Source organism: Bemisia tabaci, chromosome 7 (assembly GCF_918797505.1).
Source record: "Bemisia tabaci chromosome 7, PGI_BMITA_v3".
Taxonomy (NCBI): Eukaryota; Metazoa; Arthropoda; class Insecta; order Hemiptera; family Aleyrodidae; genus Bemisia; species Bemisia tabaci.
In genome coordinates this window covers 42,141,829-42,166,619 of record NC_092799.1, presented here as the reverse complement: position 1 = coordinate 42,166,619, position 24,791 = coordinate 42,141,829, and the positions used below count along the sequence as shown (strand labels likewise).

Below are 24,791 nucleotides of genomic sequence, written 5' to 3'. Positions count from 1 at the left end.
ATTGTGTAGTTACGCCCCTATGTCAGCCAAGCGATGAATTACTTAAATTGATAGACGAAGCGATAGACATAAAAGACCGAGGGAAAATGTGGCGATCCTATTGGTGGAAGTGGGTGGTTGCATTGGACAAAAAAAGTAAGTGATGGACTAACTTAAGAAAACCGACAAGAAACCCTGCAGTTAGCTCATCTTGTTTCCCTTTAGTCTATGAGAACCATCCGTTTTAACCAACAGGGTCGCTTTATACTGCCTTTGTCTTCTCTGTCTATCGCTTTGTCTATTAAATTCATCAATTAGCCTTCAGAGTGATTATACTCTGAGCCACTCAAAGGCAGGGGCCGGAGGGTAGAAATGACTCTAAATTTTGAAAAACTGGCCTTGGCCTTGTAGAGTACCCTTTAGTCAACATTTGGGGGCCCCTATTTCGTTTTCTTATTTTTTTTAAAAAAAAAAAAATATCATACAGAGCTTCTTGGAGAGGGGCCCGAATCCTCCTTCGACGGAACGGTCCGCAGAAAAATTCATAGTTAGTCTGTCTCTGCACAATGAGGAAAGGATTCAAGAAATTTTGAAAATAATTTCCGAGGGTTTCAAGAAAAAGATTCTTGTGGGGATATTTAAATTGAAAAGAAGGTGTATGGAGGGAACTCTAACAATAGGGAGGTCCGGGGTTCTTACTTGGAAAATTAAAAAAAAAAAAAAAAAACTCGCATGATGCGATACATCTTAAATATTTCTCCTGAAATGGGGTATACATATTTTTCGGGGTAATCTTATGCTTAAATATTCATTTATAGAGGTGGCCAAAAAATGCATGGATATCTGTGCTACGTAACGCATGTAATTCTATTTCGAAAAAGTGAATGGGCCTGTTGCATGCAAGAGATACAGCCGTGCGAATAGACTTTTTAGAGGTTAAATGACACGAAAATTACGATGGTCACATTAAATAAGTCTGAAATACACTCCTTACTGCGCAATTTGCGTTGTTAGGAACGCGCTTTTTCAAATTTCCCGCGTCTGGGGGCAGTTTTCTTACGGAAACAATTAACGGCAACTCGCGGCTATTTCCGGTCAACTAAAACTGACAACATAACCTAAAAATCGGAGCTCGTGATATCGTGAAAGGAAATGTAGAAGGATTGCGTTGGATATTTAAAAGTTGATCGATTTGGTTACCGCATAAAGCGTATATGGACCACTATAAGAGATCACGTTGGGTTTGTAAACAAACTGAAGGAAAAAATAACAACAACAACAACGACTCGGCATCTTCCGGAAATCACCGAGCCCGCCGTTTGCTCGTTTCCGGTGATTAGAAAACTGCCCCCAGACGCGGGAAATTTGAAAAAGCGCGTTCCTAACAACGCAAATTGCGCAGTAAGGAGTGTATTTCAGACTTTTTTAATGTGACCATCGTAATTTTCGTATCATTTAACCTCTAAAAAGTCTATTCGCGCGGCTGTATCTCTTGCATGCAACAGGCCCATTCACGTTCAACGGTCAATTCGGCTTTGCGTGATTTTAAATTTTTTCCTCCAAGAAACAAGTCTGAATATCCAGCTAATATCCCTTACAGCAGATACTATAGTGATAGACACGTTCGATTAGCAACAATGAATTGCTTACACAGCGTTAATTCTTTAGGTCGGTACGCCGCGCCGTCGTCCAGCGGAGCATGTCTCGACTGTGGAACTAATTCCGTTAAGTTCGTAAAAAATAACGCGCGGGAAACTGACTCACCTGATGTGTCAAGCATGCATAAATAAGTAAACGAATAAATTTACACTGAATTTTTGCCCATGCTCTTGCTCACGAGCGAATGGTCACAATGGAAGGAGGAGCTTCGGGACAAGATTGCATGCGCATAAATATCCTAACGACGTGGGGCTGTTTGCGTAACGTCTTAGCCTTTCAATCGTGACGTTTGGTGATGAAATAAGCTTTAACCCCAGTCTAACAGACACGGGTTCTACACTGCAAAAAAAGTGGATTCTCCTCCTAGGCTCCGAGCCCTTGTATCACAATGACGATTTAATTATATTTTTAAAATATCTCTAAAAACAATAAAATGTTTTGATGAAATGTAGATAAAATTGGAATACTTCAAAAACTACTTTTAAACGTTTACGAAAAAAGGTTACAGAGACATATTATGAGTTTTAGTGCGTTTAAAAGCCATTTTATGATATTTCTTTGAAAAAAATACATTTGTGCTTAAAACTGTTATAGACTATTCAAGGAATTGAAATTTTTCGGTCATTCTTTAATAATTTCAAAAATATATCTAAAAATATATGAAATTTTTTTTTGAAAAAATGGAAATGATTACTTCTATTTTTTACACTTTAAAGGTAGTTTTAAAATTGGCTTCTTCAAGAGAAAACTTTCAATATGTTTACGTTTTATTTTCATACCGAACATAGGGAACATTTGTCAACATTTAAAAAAAGTTTACCAAAACTAAAAATGACCAATTCGTTTCACAAGAATGCTTCATAACATGTATTAATTATTTCTTTAAAAAACTTGCCTAAAACACTGGAATAAGAGAATATCTTTTTTTTTTTTAAAAAAAAATCATCTCGTTACGTTGTCTTTTGGTTTGCTGTCAATGTGAGTAACATGATCATAGGGTTCTTCTTAAAGATTTTTGTCTATAAAATCTCTCCAGAGTGGCTACTCTGGAACTACCGCTCCTTCCTTGCTGGGTCCATTTGTCGAAATCTACCTTCCTTATCGAAAGTCTACCTACACGGAATTTGATGGGAGCTTTTAATTTAGGAGAGAACGTCCACTACCAGACGAAATTGGTCTTCGAACGAATGATTCTGAAAAGATTCTTCTGAAGCTCTGGGAACTCTCAATATTGCCTCATATGGGACTGGCAAAATTTAATTACCGATTGCGTATACCCAGTGGTGCGTGGGCTGGCTCACACAGTCCAGTTAAATCCCGTTTAATTACTACCTAGAGATTGAGCCTTGGTGTACGACGTCGTTCCCGTGTTCGGGATCAAATGCTATCATAACATTTAAATTTTAGCGATAAATTATATTTCGTTACAAAATGGGTGAAATCCTAACCGCAAGCGTCGAAAAAGAAATAGATCTGAAACATACTCAACCGTGAGCGAAGCGGAACAAGGTCTCGGACCTGTGAATCGAAATGGACGTATTTCTGCCGAACGGAACCATGTGCATTATGATGTGAGCCCTGCTATGCATATGTTCTTATGGGTCTCAGGTCTCATGTCTCAATGAGCATAGTTCCGTTGGGCAGAAAGACGTCCAAATGTGTTGGGGCATTAAAAATCGCGGAGAATAACGCGCGAGACCAGAGATTTTCCATACATCGAGGAACATAACTTTTATGGACTGCATAAATAAACATCAGAATATCTAACACTTTGTCATGCGTTTAAGCACATCCGGTGCCGATGGATCAGCCAGTCAGGGGACACAACCTGGGGCTCGTTCCTCACAGTGTTGTCAAATGTAAAACTTTGATGAGGCTGCAGAGTGTCAAGTTCCCGTGCCAAGGAAAAAATTCGTGTGAACATTGAGACGTTGGGAGTCTCTCCGAATCAAAGTTGATTTTTTTCTCGAATTACTTTATGTATTTAATTTATTTTCTCACAGAATTTTATTCTCAATTCAATCTAAAGTATCTGAAAAAATATGCATAAATTTTATGTAAAATACATCTTAGTTCAACAGAAATTAGGCAACGCTCGAATGTCCATGCGACGTTATCCCTTATAACAACAGATATTTGCGTCAGTTTCTTGCGAAAAGTTAGGTTGATTTTGTTGGGGTGTCTGAATAAGAGGGGTATAGTCATCCGTGTGTAGCTTTTTGATAGGTCAAGAAAAGTAAATTTTTTGCAGAGCATTCACAGTGAAAACAAAAAAAAACAAAAAAAAAAAAACAAATAAGCGCTTCTGCCGGAAATTCTGCCGATTCTTAATCACTCAAACATTTTTGAAAGTCTTTGGAAGTCCATAGACAAGTTTACAAGGACTAGAGAACTTGCTGATATAATTTTTTGCTGATGCACTTGTTGGTGGATTTCCTCAGAACCTCATTTTTGGGAGTTACTGCTCTCAGGTAACACGGCCTACGTAAAATCGACTTCATTTTGCAATAAGGAACCACTATTCCTAACTCATTTTGGAAACAACGTATTCCGTTAATTTCCACGTGCAGATAGGTGCTTTAATAGATGGGTTAGAGATAGTGGTACCTTATTGCAAAATGCGGTCCAAATATTGACTCGCATAGACTCATTATGGAACATTGACTCACAAACTCATTTTGGAAACAACGTATTCTGTCAATTTACACGTGCAGATAGGTGCTATAATGGCTGAGTTAGAGATAGCAGTTCCTTATTGCAAAATGCAGTCCAAATATTGAGTCGCATGATCCGTCAGGGGGGGGGGGGGGGGAGGTAAGAGGAGGAGGAGGAAAGCCCTGATACGATTCAATCATCGATAAGTTTTTCGGCGGGGCGGCGCGAGTTCACGTAATGAATGAAGAGCTTGACCTCTAGGGCCAAGTTTGGTTATTTTGCGGGCCAAAAAAGGACGGGAGGATGTGTAAACTTGACCCGTGGAAGTGGCAACCTTGAGAAGGAGACCCATCGACCACGTAAAAGAGAATAATAGCCGGAGAAGCATCGTCGAAGGCGTGGGCAGGGCGACAGCGACGACGACGACGCGGGCGCGATGCGGCCGTCCCCTATATAAGGAGCAGACCTCTTGTTTATCCGCACGCTCGAAATAAAGTAAATACATTTTAATTAATGAAAGCGACCTCCGTTTGTTGCAGGATGCAAGGGATGACCAACTTTCTGCACGACCTCAAGAATGAAAACTGCAAGGCGGAGCCCAAGCAACCCAGCACGACCAGCAGGTAGTCTCGCATCTCCTCCATACGTTGCAAGCATATTTGAACTGCATTTTGCAATTTGGAACTATAAATTCTAGCCCGGTTTAAAAACAACGTAAGTGCCATTAGTTTCCCTATGCACATACTTGTTTTTTCAGAAGAGCCAGAGTTTTATAGCTTCAAATGGCGAAAATCGTATGTCCATTTCACGGTCACACAGTAGTTTTGATCTATTCATGCTCCGGCGTCAATAATAACGCTACTGGCTACCAAAGAGAAAACAAGAGCCGCAACACAAATTGTGGACCGGGTGGTACACTGAAGAAAAAAAAAAAAAAAAAAAAAAAAAAAAACATTGGATCTAGAGTCCAGACTCTCAAAAACATCGACAAGAAAAAATACTCTTGATTCAACCAGATTTAAGCTTAAATCAAGAGCCAAGCCTCTTAATTTGAGGGGATTTCCTTTTAATTTAAGCTTAAATCCGATGGAATCAAGAGTCCTTTTTCTTGTCAATGTTTTCAAGAGTCTGGACTAAAAAAAAAAACACATTGGATTTAGAGTCCAGACTCTTAAAAACATCGACAAGAAAAAATACTCTTGATTCAATCAGATTTAAGCTTAAATCAAGAACCAAGCCTCTTAATTTGAGCGGATTTCCTTTTGATTTAAGCTTAAATCTGATGGAATCAAGAGTCCTTTTTCTTGTCAATGTTTTCAAGAGTCTGGACTCTAGATTCAATGTGTTTTTTTTTCCAGTGTACCCCCCGCACCCCCTACTTTTACGAGTCGTCTCTGATTTGGATATTCGCCTAGTGCGCACTAGCTGAGACTCTTACGGAAATTAACAGGGCGTTCATTTTTCATCGAAAATATCTTGAAAAAAAAAGGAAAATGTATACGTAAAAGATTGTAAAAATCAATTCCTTAGATTTTTTCTGAGGAGATAATCGGCTAATACAAGACACTTCTTGTTCAAACGCTCCGAATGGCTCGACCTTAAATTTAACTTAAAAAGTTGATAGGAAAAAATCTAGGTCGAGCTGTTCGGTGTGTTTGAGAAAAAAGTGTCATGTGTTACCCAACTGAAACGCTGGAAGCAGAAAGGGTATTTCTTGGTTGTAGTGTCTCAACATATCCTCTAACGTTCCAGCCATTATAATTAAAGCAAATATATATTGCAATGAGTTTCAGTAAATGGGGCCCCTTCAAATAGGAGCTAGGCAACATACACAACACTCAGTTGAATAGCAATATTTACATTATGTAATTACTACGTATTGCAATCTGTGCTACTTGAGGTCCCTTTGACGGTCACATCTTCATAGCTGAACTCGAAAAATGCGTTTTCAAGTTTGTGACGAAAAGTGAAAAATGCGTTTTTCAGTTTGCGACGAAAAGTCTCCGATCATGTTTTATTTTTTGAGTGAATATCAACCAACATACTTATAATCATGTATTCTAAGTAAATCATAGAAAACTTCAAGGAACCATTTAGTAATCCTTGCAGAGAATAAAACATATAATCGGAGGTTTTTAAAACGCTTAAATTGAGATACACCTTTTTCGCATTTAGCCATCGATACATGACGAGCAGAAATTCAAAACCTGGCGAGCGTCATCAGGTTATTGCTAAAATATGCATGTCGCTCCTCAGCGTAAAAGATCCTAAATGCCCCGTCTTCATGAGGAAATTTTCTCTAAATTTGGTCTATTAGAAAATTAGAACATTAGGTATAGCAACACCTGATAACACTTACAAGATTTTGAATTTCTGCTCTGAATATAAAAAAAATTCACATTTCTACAGCTTCGTGTTGCTCTCACTTGAATATTTCAGTTTCGCACGGTTCAATAAAAAGATTCTCAGGTTTTGACGTTACTTATTTATGTTTTTCATGTGTACAGCTAGAAACTAGAAAGCGCAACTCGAAAAGGAATGGGGAAACAACTTTTGAAAAGCTCATTTCCACACCACCTTAGGAGAGTCCGATCAGGAAAATGATACGGTACTGCTCCTGGAGGTAGAGCTTTCGGCGCGCTTTTTTTAACGTGGTGTCGCCATGAGCCCTAATCCACGGGGGAGGGGGACAAAATAGCACACTTACCAACGCTGACCAGCTCCAGCTTCCTCTGCTCCATGCCGTTGCTCGTGAGACGGAAGTAGTGCCCGCTAAAACTGATTAACGATTATAACCCTTATCTAGCAATGAGGCAAAATAAAACGGTATCTTACCTTCGGTTGCTGGAACAGCAGCAGCAGCAGCACCTGAAACAGAAAAAAAAAAAAAAAAAAAAAAAAAAAAAAACCGACGATCCCGGTACGACGATCCTGGTACGACGATCCCGGTACGACGATCCCGGTACGACGATCCTGGTACGACGATCCCGTTACGATGACGGCCTCCCCCAACCCCGGCTTCCGGCCCCCAGGTTCCTTTCCCACCTCCTCCCTTTTTTTTTTTTTTTTTTTTTTCCACTCGTGGCTTGCTGAGATCCTCCGGGGCGTAACGCCCCGGAGCCGCCGTCGCCGGCAGAGGCGCCCGCCGGGACCCCATAAGGGTCCGCTGGGCGCCCCCACCCCCAACCCCCCGCGAGGGGGGAAAAAGCCCCCCCTTACGGGGGGGCAAAGACCCCCCTCGCGGGGGGTCGGGGGCAGGGACGCCCAACGGACCCACGGGGTCCCGGCGGGCGCCCCTGCCGGCGACGGCGGACCCCGGGACGTAACGCCCCGGAGGATCTCAGCAAGCCAGTCGCAGGAAAAAAAAAAAAAAAAAAAAAAATCCTACGCCTCCCCCCGTGATTCTACACCGCGGCCCCTCCCCCTGGGAAACCCTACTCCGCGATCCTACTTAAACCCTACGAACATCCCCCCCCTCTCCCCGGGAACCCCCCTAGGAAACCCTAGCCCGCGATGCCGCACCAACCCCACGTACCCCCCTTTCCCCGGGACTCTCCCCCCTGGGAATCCTCAATCCGCGATACTTCCCAACCCTACGAACCCCCCTTCCCTGGGAACCTCCCCCCTCAGCGATTCCTCCCCCCAAGCCCGTTTCTTCAGCCGCATCTGAAACAAACAAGGCAAATCAAGAATTAATTAGCATGATTGGCAACAGGTGACAAAACTGGCTTACGTTTCTATTTAATCCCTCATCCACGTTGTTAAAAGTTCTGTTCTATGATCATCAGTGGCTTGGCGTGCTTTGCGATATATTGATTGTTATGCCACTTAAACCTATGAAAAAGGATCGATAAACTGAGTGTTCGTAGCGAACACCTTCATAATCGATTCTTTACCATAGGTTTGAATGGCATATCAATCGATATGTCGCAATTCATGCCACGCCACTGATTATTAAGCTGGACTTATGGATGCTAAAGAGAACTATTTGCATGCAACATACTTCCTTTTAGCGTGCATAGGTCCGATATCCATTTGTCCATTTATCTCTTGTCAAAATTCTGGTCAAGGCAGCATGCCAAAATGTATCAAATTTTAGGTATTACTTTTTCAAATTAAAATTGCCGTTCCGTGTTGCTTTTTGACTACACCATGCAGCGTTAATTGCAGAAAGGTGGTAAAATAGTGCTGGATCAACACTATTTTGCGGGGGAAACGAGACCAAAGAGAACTTTTTGATTTCTTTTTTTTCCCGAACTTTTTGGCCTTGTTTTCCCATCAAAATTGTGTGGACGCAGCACTATTGTACCATTTGGCCTACTTTACTATTAATTACTGTTGTACCACCCTCTTGCATACTGTTGCCCTTTTGACTTAAAGGCATATCTCAATTTCCACGTGAGCTCTATTTCGCATATAAAACCATGTTTTTTGAGGCTCATGCGGAAATGAAGATACGCCCTTACGCCAGAGGAGCGACAATGCGTCCGGGCTTCGTTTCTTTGCGGTTTTATTTTTCTCGATAATACCAAGTTTGCATTCATCTGTAGAGTAACTGAACTGCATCACGCGAAAAGAAACTAATTTTTCTGGCTCACTTAGAAAAATTTAAGGCATTTATGTCTTTGCTACAATAAACCGAAAAAGCTAACTCCTTTCTACATGATTCAGTCCAATTACTTTCAGTTGAATGCAGTATTGTTCGATAGTATCACAAGAGAGCCATGCAGAACTGAAAGGTATTGCAAATACTTTTCATCTCTTTCAACAACTGAGGGCATTCAAGTCAAGGATACGATAGAACAAATAGGTGCACATTTTGGAGGGCACTACTTCCGTCTTCAATGGCTCATCATGCGGAGCATTTTCTTCGTTTTTTCCAGGCCTGAAACAAACCAAGAATAAAAAAAAAGAATGATTAGTTGGAGCTTAACCTAACTTGAAAAAAAAAAATTTATTAGAGAATTAGTTTTGTTCATGTAAAATCAGCTAGTGTTTTTTGACTTGTGCCATAGCTCCAATAATGGGGTTCTCATGTACGTAAATATAATAAATAAATAAATAAAATAAATTTGATAAAGCTGATACCCATCTCTCATTCTAATGCAATATTAATAATTTATTTGGAATGTAATGAAGCTGAAGCTAATTTTTACTTTTGTCTTTTCTTTCGCTATTTGATAATTCGTCACTTGGCTTACAGAAGGGCGTAACTACACATTGAGATGAGCCTGGAAAAGCATTGAATTGTGTCAGGGTTCACTGCAGAGTGTTGTTACGCCATTATGTCAGGTAGGCGATGATGTGAGCGACTAATAAAAGTCATTTTACAGTGATTATAAATGATAAAAAAGTGATAAGTGATTAAAAATGTCTTAGTATTTCCTGCTAAATTATGCGAAAATCTATGCTAAGGCGATTCGATGGACGCCATATTTTGTGTCAGAACGGCATGCGATATGTCGCATCAATTGGTTCCATTTTTTCAGCTACTCGTCATTTTTCTCCAATTTTGAGATCGCAATTTTGTTGTCAGGAGACTAAAGCACTCACTTACCAATTTTAACAAAGATATTCAACGTAATAAATAAGGCGTGGTTTTTTCGGAGAGAAAACATCGCATTTGATACTGATATCGAAACTGCACTCGAATGCGATATTTTCTCTCTAAAAAAACCACGCCTTTATTACGTTGAATTTCTTTGTTAAAATTGGCAAGTGAGTGCTTCAGTCTCCTGACAACAAAATTGCGATCTCAAAATTGGAGAAAAATGACGAGTAGCTGAAAAAATGGAACCAATTGATGCGACATATCGCATGCCGTTCTGACACAAAATATGGCGTCCATCGAATCACCTTAATATTTGCAACACTAAAAATAATGAATGTGAAATTCAATGATCAAAATGCGTGTAAAATTGCTTTCACTGTGAGCGTGCTAAATTATGCGAAAATCTATGTTTATATTTGCAACACTAAAAATAATTAATGTGAAATTCAATAATCAAAATGCGAGTAAAACAGCTTTCACTGCGAGCGCTTCGTTTCTTGCCGATCTGAAAAAAAAGATAAACAAAAGAAAATTAGGTAGTTTGAGGTTTACGGAATATAAAACGGAAAATGGAAATAAGCTGAACAGTTTGAAAAACTGTTTTTCCTTTCAGTCTGAAGCTATGGAAAAAGAGGAAAAGTAGTTTAAAGTATACAAGAAAAAACACTAAATAAAACAAGGCCTTTTTACTGTGTTTGTTTCATACTAATCTGATAAAAAATAAATGAAAGTAAAACACACAGCCTAGAGTTGATACTTTGTAGTTCTCTATATTTTGAATAAAGGAAAAGAAGGAAGAAAAAAAAAAAAAAAAAAAAAAAAAAAAAACACAGAGTAAGACTAGTTTGTCATTCGAGAGATTAATAATTTGGAGATATAAATTCTGAAAAAACACGTGCGTGCATAGGGAAACTAATGACACATACGTTGTTTTTAAACCGGGCCAGAAATTAAAGTTGAAAATTACAAAATGCAGTCCAATTTTCCTTGTGATTAAAATGCTGAAAATCATTTAACCGCAACTCTCGTAAATTCTGAAAAGATTCACACAAATGAGAAAGAAAAGTAACTGTGAAGCTTTTAAAGATAGGGGAAATATACGGCTTAAGGTGATTCGATGGACGCCATATTTTGTGTCAGAACGGCATGCGATATATCGCATCAATTGGTTCCATTTTTTCAGCTACTAGCTCGTCATTTTTCTCCAATATTGAGATCATATTTCTTAATACTTTTGTAGTAGGCGAAATCTTGAATAAAACTTAAAAAAATTGAGATCGCAATTATGTTGTCAGGGGACTGAAGCACTCACTTACCAATTTTAACAAAGAAATTCAACGTAATAAAGGTGTGGTTTTTTTAGAGGGAAAATATCGCATTCGAGTGCAGTTTCGATATCAGTATCGAATGCGATGTTTTCTCTCTGAAAAAACCACGCCTTTAATATATTGAATTTCTTTGTTAAAATTGGTAAGTGAGTGCTTTATTAAAACCCATTCCCTTAATATGACGAGCCTGACTCGTCATGGCCGCGCCGGGACAAACGTGAAATGACGAGTCCCACTCGTCATGCAACTTGGCTACGCGTATTGCCGTGTTTTGATGTTTTCACGATAGATAGCGCCACGTAAATCGACAGATGTTGTAACTAGAAGCAGTATGACCAACCTGTATTGGTTTTGTACGGTAATTTCCCCGAATATAGGGAATTTTGTTAGTTTGAAAATGTGGAAGATTGGAATAACCTCGAAACTTGCTCTCTGTTTATTTTCTTGTTATCAATGAATCACAACAACGAGATGTAAGCTTATTTTCGCTCTTTTTTCTTATTTTGGTGCTAATTGGTGCTTAGATCTTATTTGAGCATATGTTTTAAGAGTTTTTGTGCTGCTGGTTTGCATGTTTTCTTGCCTGGTTGCAATAAATAAGATTTTTCTCCTAAATTTAACATTTTTTTTTTTTTTTCTCAGGAAATTCCCCTGACATAAGCTGACTTACTGCAGAAAAAGTGCAACATCCAGGCAAATTTATTCATATAAACATCCTTCTAGTTATAACTAATAAGAATTAGGCCAAAAACTTGCTCCTAATTATCAGGAAAAGCAGAAAACTAAGAAGAAACCAAATACAGCTTTTTACAGCAAAATTAAATAGTAGCTCTGTGCGCGGGCATGCAAAATTAATTGTTAAGGGAATGGGTTCTCCTGACAACAGAATTGCGATCTCAAATTTGGAGAAAAATGACGAGTAGCTGAAAAAATAGAACCAATTGATGCGATATATCGCATGCCGTTCTGACACGAAATATGGCGTCCATCGAATGACCTTAAGAAGAGTTTAACAGTTAACAGTCTTTACAGTTTAAAAACTTTATTTTCAATTTTTAAAATTTAATTCCACAAATTTTATCTTTTAAATTTTAGAAATAAAATTTTTACCTTTTAAATTTTAAATTTGTTTTTCAATTTTATTTTTATGTTAATGTTTTACATCATTTTCAACAATTTTTTCAGACTCAATAGATCAATAGTGTATATATACTATAAACATAGTAGTAGTGAGTATATAGTGAGTAGTATAGTAAGTAAATCAGTATAGTAAGTATAGTAAGTACAGTAAGTAAATAAGTATAGTATGAGTAGTAAGTAAGTATATAGTTGTGGTAGTAGTAATATATGTGTACTATTGACCTATTGAGTATGAATAGATTGGAAAAATGATGTGAAACATTAAAATAAAAATCAAATTGAAAAGTTAAAATCTTAAAATTTATAAAGTAAAAATTTAAATCTAAAATTTGAAAGATAAAAATTTTGAAATGAAAAAAAAATTAAAAAATAAGTTTTTAAATTGTAGAGGATATAAATTTTAAACATTAAATTTTGTGACAGTAGAAGTTATGAATAAGATATCATACGGTGTACTCACGGATTAGAACCTGCAGTATAAGTGTTGCAATTCCAGTATCCGACTGCACTACACCACTACACCACTACAACACAACACAACATCACTGACCCACTGGCCTGCTCACCCATTGAACTACTTCACTTGCTGAACCCAAACTGACTGAAATTAGGGGTTGGGGTTTCCCTTTTATAAGCTCGTATCCTGTTTGTCTGTATCCACCACAAACGATCCCATCCCCCCTCCCTTGCTGACCCCTCTCGCAATTAGGGTGTATTCCAGAAACTTTTTCCTGTTTTCCAGTGGCGGGAAACCCGAACTTTACGGATTTTAGGAAGGGGTGCAGCATCCCATCGTAAACATCATTAGTCAGGTGGTGCGTAGGGAGGGGTCCTTTGTTCCACTGCGAGGTGGATGATGGACCTCACGTGCGTCATTGTAATCAGGACATGGAAATCCCCTGTTTTGTTTCTTTGGCGGTCCGGTCAGGGAACCTCCGGGCTGCGAAACAATGAAAGAGGGTTAACTTTTGTAAACAGGAAAAAGAACACGGAAATAAATTATTTCGGAGACGTCCGTTATAGTGAAACAGCAAAAAATACTGAACTACAAAAAAAGAGAGGGGGGGGGGCAAAGAACAGAAAGTCTCTATAGTGGGGCCGATAAGTGGAAAATATCATAAGAATCGTGCACTTCTGGAAGAAAGCATGAAAATTTCAGGGATTCATCTCTACCCTATAGACATTCGATTCAGACATAGACCCCAAAAATCTGAGCCCCCTGGGGGGGCAGGGGGGCCCCCAAATTTTGAATTTTGAATAACTACTGAACGGCTAATGTTAGCGTAATTTTTTTTAAACAGGACGATAGGAAATTTTATCAGGAACAAAAATGGTTCCTATGAATTTTTCTGTGGGATCGATATTTAAGGCGTGAAACGGGAAAAACCATCGGGGGACGGGGAGCCGGCCGTTCTGAGGCAGATCCGCGCGCTGCGCTGTTTGCCCGGGACGCGCGCGGCGGCGCAGTACGGTGTTACCGACGAAACAGCCGCTTGTCTTGGTTTAATCTCAACGATGCGCAGTTTTAAAAATAATAATGCATTTACCGTACTGCCTAAATACTTTTCCTCAGTAATATAAGCTCTACTTTTTATTAGTAATACATAAAAACAAGCAAAAGCGAAATACTCCAATGTGAGAGCGCCGAGTCAATAGGAGGGATCGGTCATCGCGCATCACGCGTCTTGTTTTCTCTGAATGCAGAGCTTTTCCGACCTCATTACAGAGTAAATTACCCTTTCCTCACGTAAGTTTTGTACAGGATTACATTTTTTTTAAGATATTAGAGCGAAATAACAAGTTTTAATACGATTTTGACCCACTTTTTCATGACTATTGGAAATGGCGGATCCTTCGTAACTTATTTTTAGCTTATTTTTCATGTTACTTTCGGCGAATAAGACAATGAGCTGCTTACATAACCATGAATTTTGCAAAACTTGGTAGAGACATTAATTGAAGAGTGAGAAGGGAGGAGAGGGGGGCTCCACAGTCCCTTCGCCACTATAAGGTTACCAGATTTCCTTCAAAATGAAGGAAATATCGTTTTTCGTTCATGTTCATTGGTTTCTCGCCATTGGATAGGTACTGATTCATACGGAACATTCCGACAATGTTCTTTTCTCCTCTTTTTCCCTCCAGCCAGTCAATAGAAGTTTTCATTTTCATGAACTCCCCATTTTTTCAGTTATTCAACAAATATGCATATTTCAAAAAAAATAGAACAATACATTAAATAAATGATAAAAAAGAAGCTATCTGAATACTATCGCCTCTTTTTATCGAGTCATCCTTGAAGATATTATTGGTACTTACCACGACACATAGAAAATGGAATGAGCAGTAAAAAAAATCCATGTATATTATCTTACATTTTGTTGTATGGAATTTAGAGTGGAGTTGGTAAAATTTGTATTGAAAAAAATATTAATATAGGAGGAAATTTATTTATCATGCAGGTTCTGATTCTTTAAAGAACCTCTGAGAAGGACCAGGCCTCAGGAAGAAATTCATTGCATATCTTCTTTTTCAACCCGCAAATCTCGTACCGATTTTTGATTTGTATGGAGCTCATGGAAGAGTTCTAGGTAAGTATGTCGGAGACAATTTTCAAGAAACGGGACTTGCAAAATATGCAATGCACAAAACGTACACCTTAAACTTTATCGTACATTATAACACTGATCGAATTAGCTTTAGAGATTATCAAAAGGTTAATTTATCGTCAAAATATAAAAAATCAGTCAAAATCAGTAATCAGTAATCAGTTGCAAAATTACCGAGATTGCGGAATATCGTACCTATGATGCGCTGACATAAGAGCAGGATAGGTTCCCAGTACTTAGGCGCGACTTCCTATCACTCAAATGGACCGTTTTGACAGATTAGCGGATACGGCGGCTAGTTATTACTTATTACTTAATAATAATATTCTTTGTACTGTACAAGAAGCAGTCCAACAAAGGTTTTTTGGGGGTCATTCATCCCTATCAAGCTTTCTCAAGATTCTTTTGCCGTTTTTTTGGAGCAAGTTTTGAAGGTGGTTTTGGTCCTCTTAAAAAAATGCCTATACGTAGCAATGATGTACCAAAATGTTCCTGAAAGAGAGGAGAATAAGCATGTTTTTATGTATGCTCATTGTTTACAAAATTAGGCTCCCTGTCTTAAGTAAGCATATTTAGATACCATCCTGATGTCGCAGCACCGAGAGAAAGAGAAAGAAAAACACTTTAAAATCATTTTTCAGGTCATCGTGGTACACAAATAAGATTTGTGACTTTTAGCCCCCCCCCCCCCTTTCCCGAGACAACTGTGCCTCAGATTTTATTCCGTTCAACTGATGTCTGATGCAGTTATCTCGGATGCTGTAATAAAACTTGACAAACCCATACAACAAAACAATTCGGAACTCCAGCACTTAACCCCTTCTCTTTCTGTTGCCGTGCGCTCGCTTGTATACATATATTACCTGCATAAGTTAAGCCCTATTTTAAGGCTTTATAGGTAGTACGATATATTCACAATACTTTTAAAACTGCGCATCGTTGAGATTAAACCAAGACAAGCGGCTGTTTCGTCGGTAACACCGTACTGCGCCGCCGCGCGCGTCCCGGGCAAACAGCGCAGCGCGCGGATCTGCCTCAGAACGGCCGGCTCCCCGTCCCCCGATGGTTTTTCCCGTTTCACGCCTTAAATATCGATCCCACAGAAAAATTCATAGGAATCATTTTTGTTCCTGATAAAATTTCCTATCGTCCTGTTTAAAAAAAATTACGCTAACATTAGCCGTTCAGTAGTTATTCAAAATTCAAAATTTGGGGGCCCCCCTGCCCCCCCAGGGGACTCAGATTTTTGGGGTCTATGTCTGAATCGAATGTCTATAGGGTAGAGATGAATCCCTGAAATTTTCATGCTTTCTTCCAGAAGTGCACGATTGTTATGCTTATCGGCCCCACTACTAAGTGAACTGCGTAGTGCGTAGTTCCACAAACAAAAGCGGCGCGTATCACGATAATATTAATATTATTTTTTGGTAAGGTATGGTATGAATATTTTTCCTTGAAATATTTAGATAGTTTTGATGAAATCGCGATTAAAATTCATAGGCAAATGGAGAATTCGCAGGTGTCTGATATTTTATGAATTTCGTGTTTAAGTGGAAACTACTGAGTGAACTGAACACGAGGATGCCCTTGGTTCATAAATTGAACAAATATTGGTAAAGATATGACAAAATAACCCAATCTGCTAAAATACATGTGTTTAAATGGGAAATGCCGCCAGATGACGTCACTAGGTGGTGCATTTTCTCACTTTTAAATTTATTTTTATACTATTTCCCATCGCAGAAAATTTTTGTAAGAAATACTGCAAAATCAGCTCTTTAGGCACTTTCAGATGAAGCAATAAAAAACTTGCGTGCAAATTCTCCATTAGGGAAAAATCACAAATTTCCCATGAAATTTCCGTTTTATCACACGAATTTTGGCAACGTCCGAGGGCTCATAAGACGTTCTCTCGCAAGACAGAGTTCGGTCTGTCGGGATTTGAGTATCGACCTCAAACATTTTTTCTGCCGATTAATTTTTCCGGCTATCGATGAGAGATATTCTCCAGCTGAACCCGCTCTCCCTAGATCAGGGTGTCTACAGGTCCGTAAAACCCGGAGATTACTGTTTTTTTAGAGTGGCTCGGAAGCACTCATAATGCGTGGTTTTTAAAGACAGCCTGGAAAGTATGCAATCACTTGCGCATCAATTCTTAGTCCACCTGAGAGTTCGCCTTCAATTTTCCGCATAAGGATGGAAACCTACCGGGAAGCTCGAATAGTTGTCTATTCTAAGAGAGCAAATTTATCTCACACAATAAGCTTCGATAGAGAATATGCAGGTGTCTTAAATTTTGTGATTTTCATCTTGAAAATTGAGTACGAGAATATCTTTGGTTTCTAAATCGAAAAATTATTGGAGAACATAATATGTAATTTGTTGTAACTTTTACTAAATATTCATTATGATTTTATAGTGCTGAAAACGTAAATTTCAGAAAATTCACCCCATACTTTCTTCTCTAAATTAAAAATTAACAATGGAAATTCTGAAACACCTCAACTAAGAAATACCCTTTTTGCAACCAACGCCTCAAATATTTCCTCAGAAAAATCTGGATCATTGCTTTTTAAAACTTCCTACGTATACACTTTTCATTGTTTCCGAGAAATATTCGATGAAAAATGAACCCGAACTCCGTGTTATTTTCCATGGGGGTCCAGCAAATGGACACCAGGCGAATATTTAAATCAGAGACGACTAAGAAATGTAGGGGTTGCCAATGTGCCACTGGACCCGCAACTTGTACTGCCTTCCCTGAGGTGTAAAAATTATTTCCGGAAGTCAACGCTCAGATTTGCCCAATGATTACTCATGAAGTTCTGATCAAAACGTTGAGTAATTGGTTCAGCAATCACAACCTAATCTGCAAAAACTCGCCTAGCTAAGTGCTCAACAGTCATTATTTTTTTTTTTTTTTTTGAATTTATTCTTGAATTACGCCTACATAGAGTATATTACATATAGTTAGTGCTCAACAGTCATCATTGTGTGAATTTAATTAGAATATTTGCGCAACGCATTGCTCATCGATCATCATTAGGCGAAAAGTAGTATTGGCCTCAGAATTTAATTTTTGGCAGGAGACAATGATTAGAGTCCCTTTATACTGAGAGTCAAGACAACTCCCCTCATGGAGTCACAAACGGGAATAAAGATTACAGAAATTGAACGTTTTTCGTAATCCTTGATCGGTCCATTCTCAAATTCCTTTCTCCGTTCCTTCTCTCATTCCGTTTGTTCCTTGCCGAACCCGTAATTCCCTGGTCCATTCCAGATTATAATCTTTGCAATCGGTGAAAATGTAATCTTTATTCCCGTTTGTGACACAGCGAAGGCCTAAAATACGGGAACCAATCAGAAATGGATTCACATTGTCGTGACTCTCAGTATAAAGGGACTCTAACAATGATGAGCGACTTTTAGATTAGGAGAGGCATCAAATATTCTGTCAGAAATATTTAGTCTCGGTCAAATAGATTCACGTCGTTTATCGTCGCATCTCCATGTACTCGTAGTCACGTCCAGACGAAAAAAATTACGTGATGCGACGTGGCGGGACATATCTGATGTGGTAGGTCCTTTACCTTACAAATGGGAGTAAGCACACTAATGCGGCAGACGTTCTCTGCAGATACAGCATCAACTTTTTACCGGCAAAATTCTGCAGGGGCGGTGACCATCTTGTTTGCGTCTGTCTGGATACATATTACTGAGCAGACAGTGTTGAAACCTCATTTAATCGTATTTCCTTATCAGATATTCTACCCATGAATAGAGTCCCTTTATACTGAGAGTCAAGACAATTCGGCTCGTGGATATCACAAACGGGAATAAAGATTACAGAAATTGAACGTTTTTTTGTAATCTTTGATCGGCCCATTCTCAAATGCCTTTCTCCGTTCCTCCTCTCATTCCGTTTGTTCGTTGCCGAACCCGTAATTCCCTGGTCCATTCCAGATTATAATCTTTGCAATCGGTGAAAATGTAATCTTTATTCCCGTTGTGACACAGCGAAGGCCTAAAATACGGGAACCAATCAGAAATGGATTCAAATTGTCTTGACTCTCAGTATAAAGGGACTCTACCCATGAATCGTTCAGAATTTATAAAAAAATAACTTAAAAACTAGAGATTAATGTTCATGCATACTCCACAATGAAACTTATCAATATTAACTCTAGTTGCGAATGAAATAAACTAGCTGAGAAAACTAAAATGGACGTATGGCGTAAATAGTTCACTCCTCGCCTTTTAAGGGTTTTATAAAGATTCAAATGTAGACAAAAATTTTCCAACGTTCAAGCATTCCCAAAAAAATGTATCACCACAAAGTTTCAAAAACAATTCGTCCTTCGTTTAATTTAGTATGTTTTCCTCTTCACTCTCTTTTTCTCTTTTACTGACTTTATAGCTCTAAGAGGTTAAAGATAAGTCTAAAAATTCTTCCATCATCGTGTCTTTAAATTAAAAAAACCTGCGGAAATTATTCACAAAATCTTCTGGAGATGAATACTATAAATGAAATGAATTTGACTGTATTCGAACGGTCAAAGAATGCTCGTCTATGACACAGCGAGCATATGTTTACTCGAGAACCTAGAAGCACAGTGTGCCCGTTGTGTTGCCTGCGGCACAATTTGAAGGCGTTTCATGATGAAGCTGCATACGGTAATGTGCACTGTTCAGAACTGATACAACGAGTGGATTTACATATTGATCTCTGAAAAAATTCCAAATTTATTTGATTGTAGATATTATTGGCCGTATAACAAACCTGATCTACCTAAGATGGGCCCCTTTTCTGATTATGTTTAAACTTTGGTTGTGCATTCATTCCGTTCTCTAGTTTACACATGTCAAGGGTTCATTCGACCGAACTTTTTTTTATCAACATTTGCGTTAACAGATAACCTTACAGAATATAATTTAAAATAAAAGCAAAAAGAAACTAAAATCAATAATTTTCAAAACTTTTACGAAGTGAAACGATCAGAAAACGAGATCTTTGTCACTGCGAAAAAAATGTTGTTCACTCTACACATTTTCGAGAGAGTTATCGATTATCGGAAATTCTTTGTATCTTTTCCGCCTTCTAGTAAAAATCACCAGTTATAAATCGTTGGTATAAAAATGACCAAATACGCAGTCGAATTACGAGAAGTCAGAGGAATTCCAGAAGATCCTCGATATTTTCCGGGCATATTTGTGCCATCAATTATTTTCTCTGGATTATAGACGTATGTTTTCATCAATGTTTTGCAAATCATTTATAATCTAAAGTCCTTAATAGCTAATAACAACCAGCACGTAGAAAAATAGTCAGTGCTAATCACAGAACCTTTTGTTCTCAGAGCTCCGCATCTTATACTTACAGAATTTTTCTGTTGTGAGAACAGAACTTCGATCGTAAGCACAGCACAAAGTGCTCTGTTCTCATAAACGAAACTTCTATAGCTGTAACAAAGAAAGTGCAGGAGCTCTGTGAACAGAACTATTTTCTTCACGGAGAAAAAACTTCGTGCATGGGACCCGAAGTTGAGGTCATATGGATCTCTGAAGCTTTCGGATCACGCGTCCGAGAACTTGAGGTTCAGCTGCCGGAGTTTGAGTGAGACATCTGAAGTACTTCGGTATATACCGAAGGGTTTGGGTCACACCCAAAACATACAAAAGTACTTCAGGTGTCTGACCCAAACTTCAGCAGCTGGACTTCAAGTTTTCGGGTGCGTAATCCGAAAACTCCAGAGATCCATATGACCTCAACTTCGGCTCCTGTGCACGAAGTTTTTTTCCTCGTGTTCAGTGAGAAAAGTTGATTAATAATTGGATTGCATTTTGCAAAAAGGAACCACTAGCATTGCAATGTTGCTAAGATTGTGCAACTTCTTTTGTCTTGGAGGAAAAACCCGATTATCCCTTAATAGTTTCTATTTTACTCGCTAAAAAATGTAAATTTAAGACAAAAATTACCATCTAAATTTCATAGTTTTTCACAATTTCCGCAATTTTATTGCAAAGGATGAAGTTGCACAATCTTAGCATCATTGCAATGCTAGTGGTTCCTTTTTGCAAAATGCAATCCATTTTCACTGTTTTCCTGTTATTTTATTATGGCAAGTTTTTAATTTGACGAACAAATTCTGTTCCAGGAGCCGCCGAAAATCCCGCTGGAAGTTGAAGTTCCACCACCAAGCTCTGCCACCCGAATACCTGGACCACTACGAGGCGTCTCTGTCGAAACAAACCCTCGCGAACGCAGCAGCAATGAAGGCCAAATCCGCATCAAATTCATCATCATCCTCGAGCAGCTCCGGGCCCATGGGCGTCGGGGGTGTCAAAATGATGAGTACGAAAAAGCCAGATTCCTGTCAAGTCCGCTACACGGACCTACCATACATGGGCGAAATGACTCTGGACAACGCAAGACCTAGACGTGGACGAAAGCCCAAAAAAGCCGACATCTGCCATTTGATCTACAAGAACTACGGAACGACCATTTTGGATGAAGAACCGCTCAACTTGTGTCTCAGGGACCTGAACCACTCAAACTCCACGGCTCCGTCCAAGGTCCATCCTCAACCGAACCCCGTAAAGCCTTGTGATATTTATAACGGTATCAATTTGTCACCCGGAATGAGGAATTTCCCCGGATTTCATATCCCCGAGCCTCAGTCCACCGGTCCATGCCCTAGTAATAACGAAGTCTCAATGTGCAAGTTCAAATTCACCGGTGGCCCCGTGCCGATTTTACAGGAGAAAAAAATGCTCTCCGTAGATTTCACGGGGAACTTGAAATATAGCCTCGGCAACAGTGAGCCGTTTAAATGCAATCAGAATAGGTTTGTAAATAATGTTACGACACCCAGTGTAAACAATACTTCTATGAATATAAACAAGAGGAAGAGTAGGAAATCACTGGCCAGAGAAAAATTGGAGAAGACGTTCAAGGAGAAAGGCTTCTTGATACAAACGCAACAGCTGGAATCTGACCAGGGTGCGACTTACTGTAAATTTAGACAATTAAGGAAATTCACCAGGTACTTATTCAGAAGCTGGAAACACCATTTGCCCGGGGAGGTGATGGATAATACTACCCCTCTAAACACCGATCCAACGTAGGTTATATTCAATTTTTCAAAAATCGTATTTATATGTATTGTATACTTTCATAATGATCCTTTTTAATTGAGTTACCTGTATGCAAACACAAACTTTAGTAGCAGCCGAGCTAATGTTTGAAAAAGTATATTTTCTATGGAAAGACACAGAATTATGATCCGCAAATTATTATTGAGGCCTCCAGTGGATGAAGAGATACAACCAGTTCTAAAAAAAAAATAAAAAAATGATGTGTTAGTGATTTTTATTATTTTGAATTCAACTTTGCTAAAACGAAATATTGCTGTTATCAATTCAATTTTCAGCGCCTCGTTTCAGTTTATTGATCATAAAACTCATTGTATGAGTAATTTGAACTTTTAAACTTGTTTGTATCCCTCATTCACCGGAAAATGCAGTATGAAGCCATCAACTCAAAACACATTTTAAGACAAATCCAGAATTGATTTTTGCGAGTTACTACAACGAACAGAATTTTATAGCTTATACAGTTTTAACACTTTGAAAAACACGTGTTGTTTGATGTATGTGTTTTACAACAAATAACTAATCTATCCATAAACCTTATCTGTTGAAAAAATTATCTATGCCTGTATTTAATTCTTAATTGTACTTCTCTGGACATTTTTTTTGGCTGGTTAATGAGAAAAATATTACATGCGATTTTATTGCTCAATATTGGTTTTAGATCCATTAATTACCAGAAAGGCTATCCCTAAAAATAAACACGGTTTTTAATAAAATTGGATCTCACATTCTTTTTACGAACATTGATGAATACATTAATGCCTAATAGATAGGCTCAATTTCTTCTGAGAGAATATCAACCGCTATTTGATAAAGCTGAAAGGATATTAGTGAAAAGTTATGTAGACTCTTAAAGTTTGCTTGTACCATATAGATCCCTCGCCTTTTAAACCCCGAAAAGCTAATTTCTCATAAGTTTAATGAATGAAAATTGGTTCCTCCCTGTTAATTCACTGATCCCCTCTAGAGCAATTTATTCTTACGTTAGATATAAAGAAAAAAAAATCTCTCTTCACTATTATTTTATACATTTAATGTAAGTTCTATTAACGCTAGTAATAACTTTTTTTTAGTAATTTATTAAATTGAATAATGCAGTCATGAAGGCTGTGACTTGGTGCTTAATCCGTCTGTTTTCGCAAACGCCGGGGACAGTGCAATTTTTTGTACCTACGTTAATCAACACGAGGAAAAATCGTACTTTATAACAATTGTGAGGTAACTTTGTGAATGGAGCCATATTAACTCTATGTTACTAAAAAAGGATGAATGATCCACGTCGTTTTGTATGTCAAAGCCCGGATACTTTTTTTCTTTCTTTTTTTTATAAATGTATCCTTAAGATAATGACACAAATCAATTGCTCATTTTACTCGTATGTTTGTAAAAACTTAATATCGGTTAAAAATTAAGTCTGAAAAGGGAGACTTTCGCATTTTATTTTATTTTTTATTTTTGTGTTTAATTTCATTTGATTTTCTCTTATTTTACGCTCTGCGTTACTGATGTTTTTATCTTTCATTGAAATCTGTATTCAATTTTTCGAGGATTGCGTACAGTCCGGAGATTTTCATCAATATTTTACAGAGACTTTAGTTAATTTTGTATAAATTGTTTTATTCGTACGAGAGAAAAACATCTAGTCTTTTATTATCGACTTTAAGTAAGATTTATTAAGTTCCCTCCAAAAAACTTGCCGCTATTGCTGAGGTCCGGCAGTTTAAAATATATCCCGTAATTGAAAACTGAAGGGAGCCGACAAACTCCAACACCGCGTTTCTTAATTGCAGCATTTCAAATTTTTGCGACTGATCATAAATTTTTGAAGGGAAAAAAATCAACATCATACTTGGACATTTTTTTTGAAAAGAAAAATTCATGAAAAAAAGTCATGATATTTTTTGTTTTCTTTCCAAAGAATAGATAAAACATGATGCATTAAAATATTGAAATCCTGCAGTCAAAATACGAGGTTTTGAACTTTAGTCACGAACTAGTATCTATCTTGATATACACAAAACTCTGACGAGCCAACCAGGATGAAACATCCGACTTAAGTTTACTGTAATTGTCTTGGAATGTCCACCCACACATATCAATTTGTTTCAATACTCTCGTATTTTTGATATCTAAAATTTAGGCCAATCTTTATCTCGCTTTTCGTGTTGTGAATCTCAATTTTGTGTTTTAAGAAAGCGGACAGTAGAAACCACTAGTTGAACCTTCCGAGTTCTCAACTTTCATTTTGTGCAGAGACACATTTTGCTACTGCTCCACCCTTCACTCAAAATTATTAATATAATACTTGTGTAATTTTGAAGACAAATCTCTTCATTTGAAAACTTCATAAATTAAGAGACTGATTTTTGTGTAGGAAAAAATTTTGTATGGAAAATAAAAAAAATTCTGTTGATTTTTTTTTTGCTATGATCAATAAACATTTTTGTTGTGATTTATTATTTTTGAGTTTTATGCCAGCCACTTTCTTTTTGGAGTGCAATATCCAGAAATTCCTGTAGTAAAAGTTCTTTTAGAAGTTTATCAACGGTGGTACAAAAAAAGGCGCCCCCTACGAGCATTACATGCGTTGCACGTTACGTATTTTATTCGCAGGCTTTATTATTGTATTGGAAAACTGAGCAACATTGTAGCTCAAAATTGTATGAGTATTTTTTTTATCGCCGTTATTGGTGGTCATGTTGCCATAACTTTTCTACATTC

The 24,791-nt window shown here is 38.0% G+C and overlaps 1 protein-coding gene across 3 annotated transcripts in view; it reads left to right on the top strand.

Moving 5' to 3' along the window:
• LOC109032959 (uncharacterized) overlaps positions 1-24,584 on the top strand; it is a 51,964-nt gene extending 27,380 nt beyond the window's left edge. For 2 of the 3 annotated variants that reach the window (XM_072302329.1, XM_072302328.1), the window contains exons 2-3: positions 4,833-4,916; positions 21,074-24,583. In XM_072302329.1, coding sequence (XP_072158430.1) covers positions 4,834-4,916; positions 21,074-22,043 — 1,053 coding nt within the window. In that variant the 5' untranslated portion in view covers position 4,833 and the 3' untranslated portion in view covers positions 22,044-24,583. Of the gene's footprint in view, positions 1-4,832; positions 4,917-21,073 lie in introns of all 3 variants that reach the window. The other variant, XM_072302331.1, reaches the window with a different exon arrangement.
• Positions 24,585-24,791: the final 207 nt, after the last annotated feature.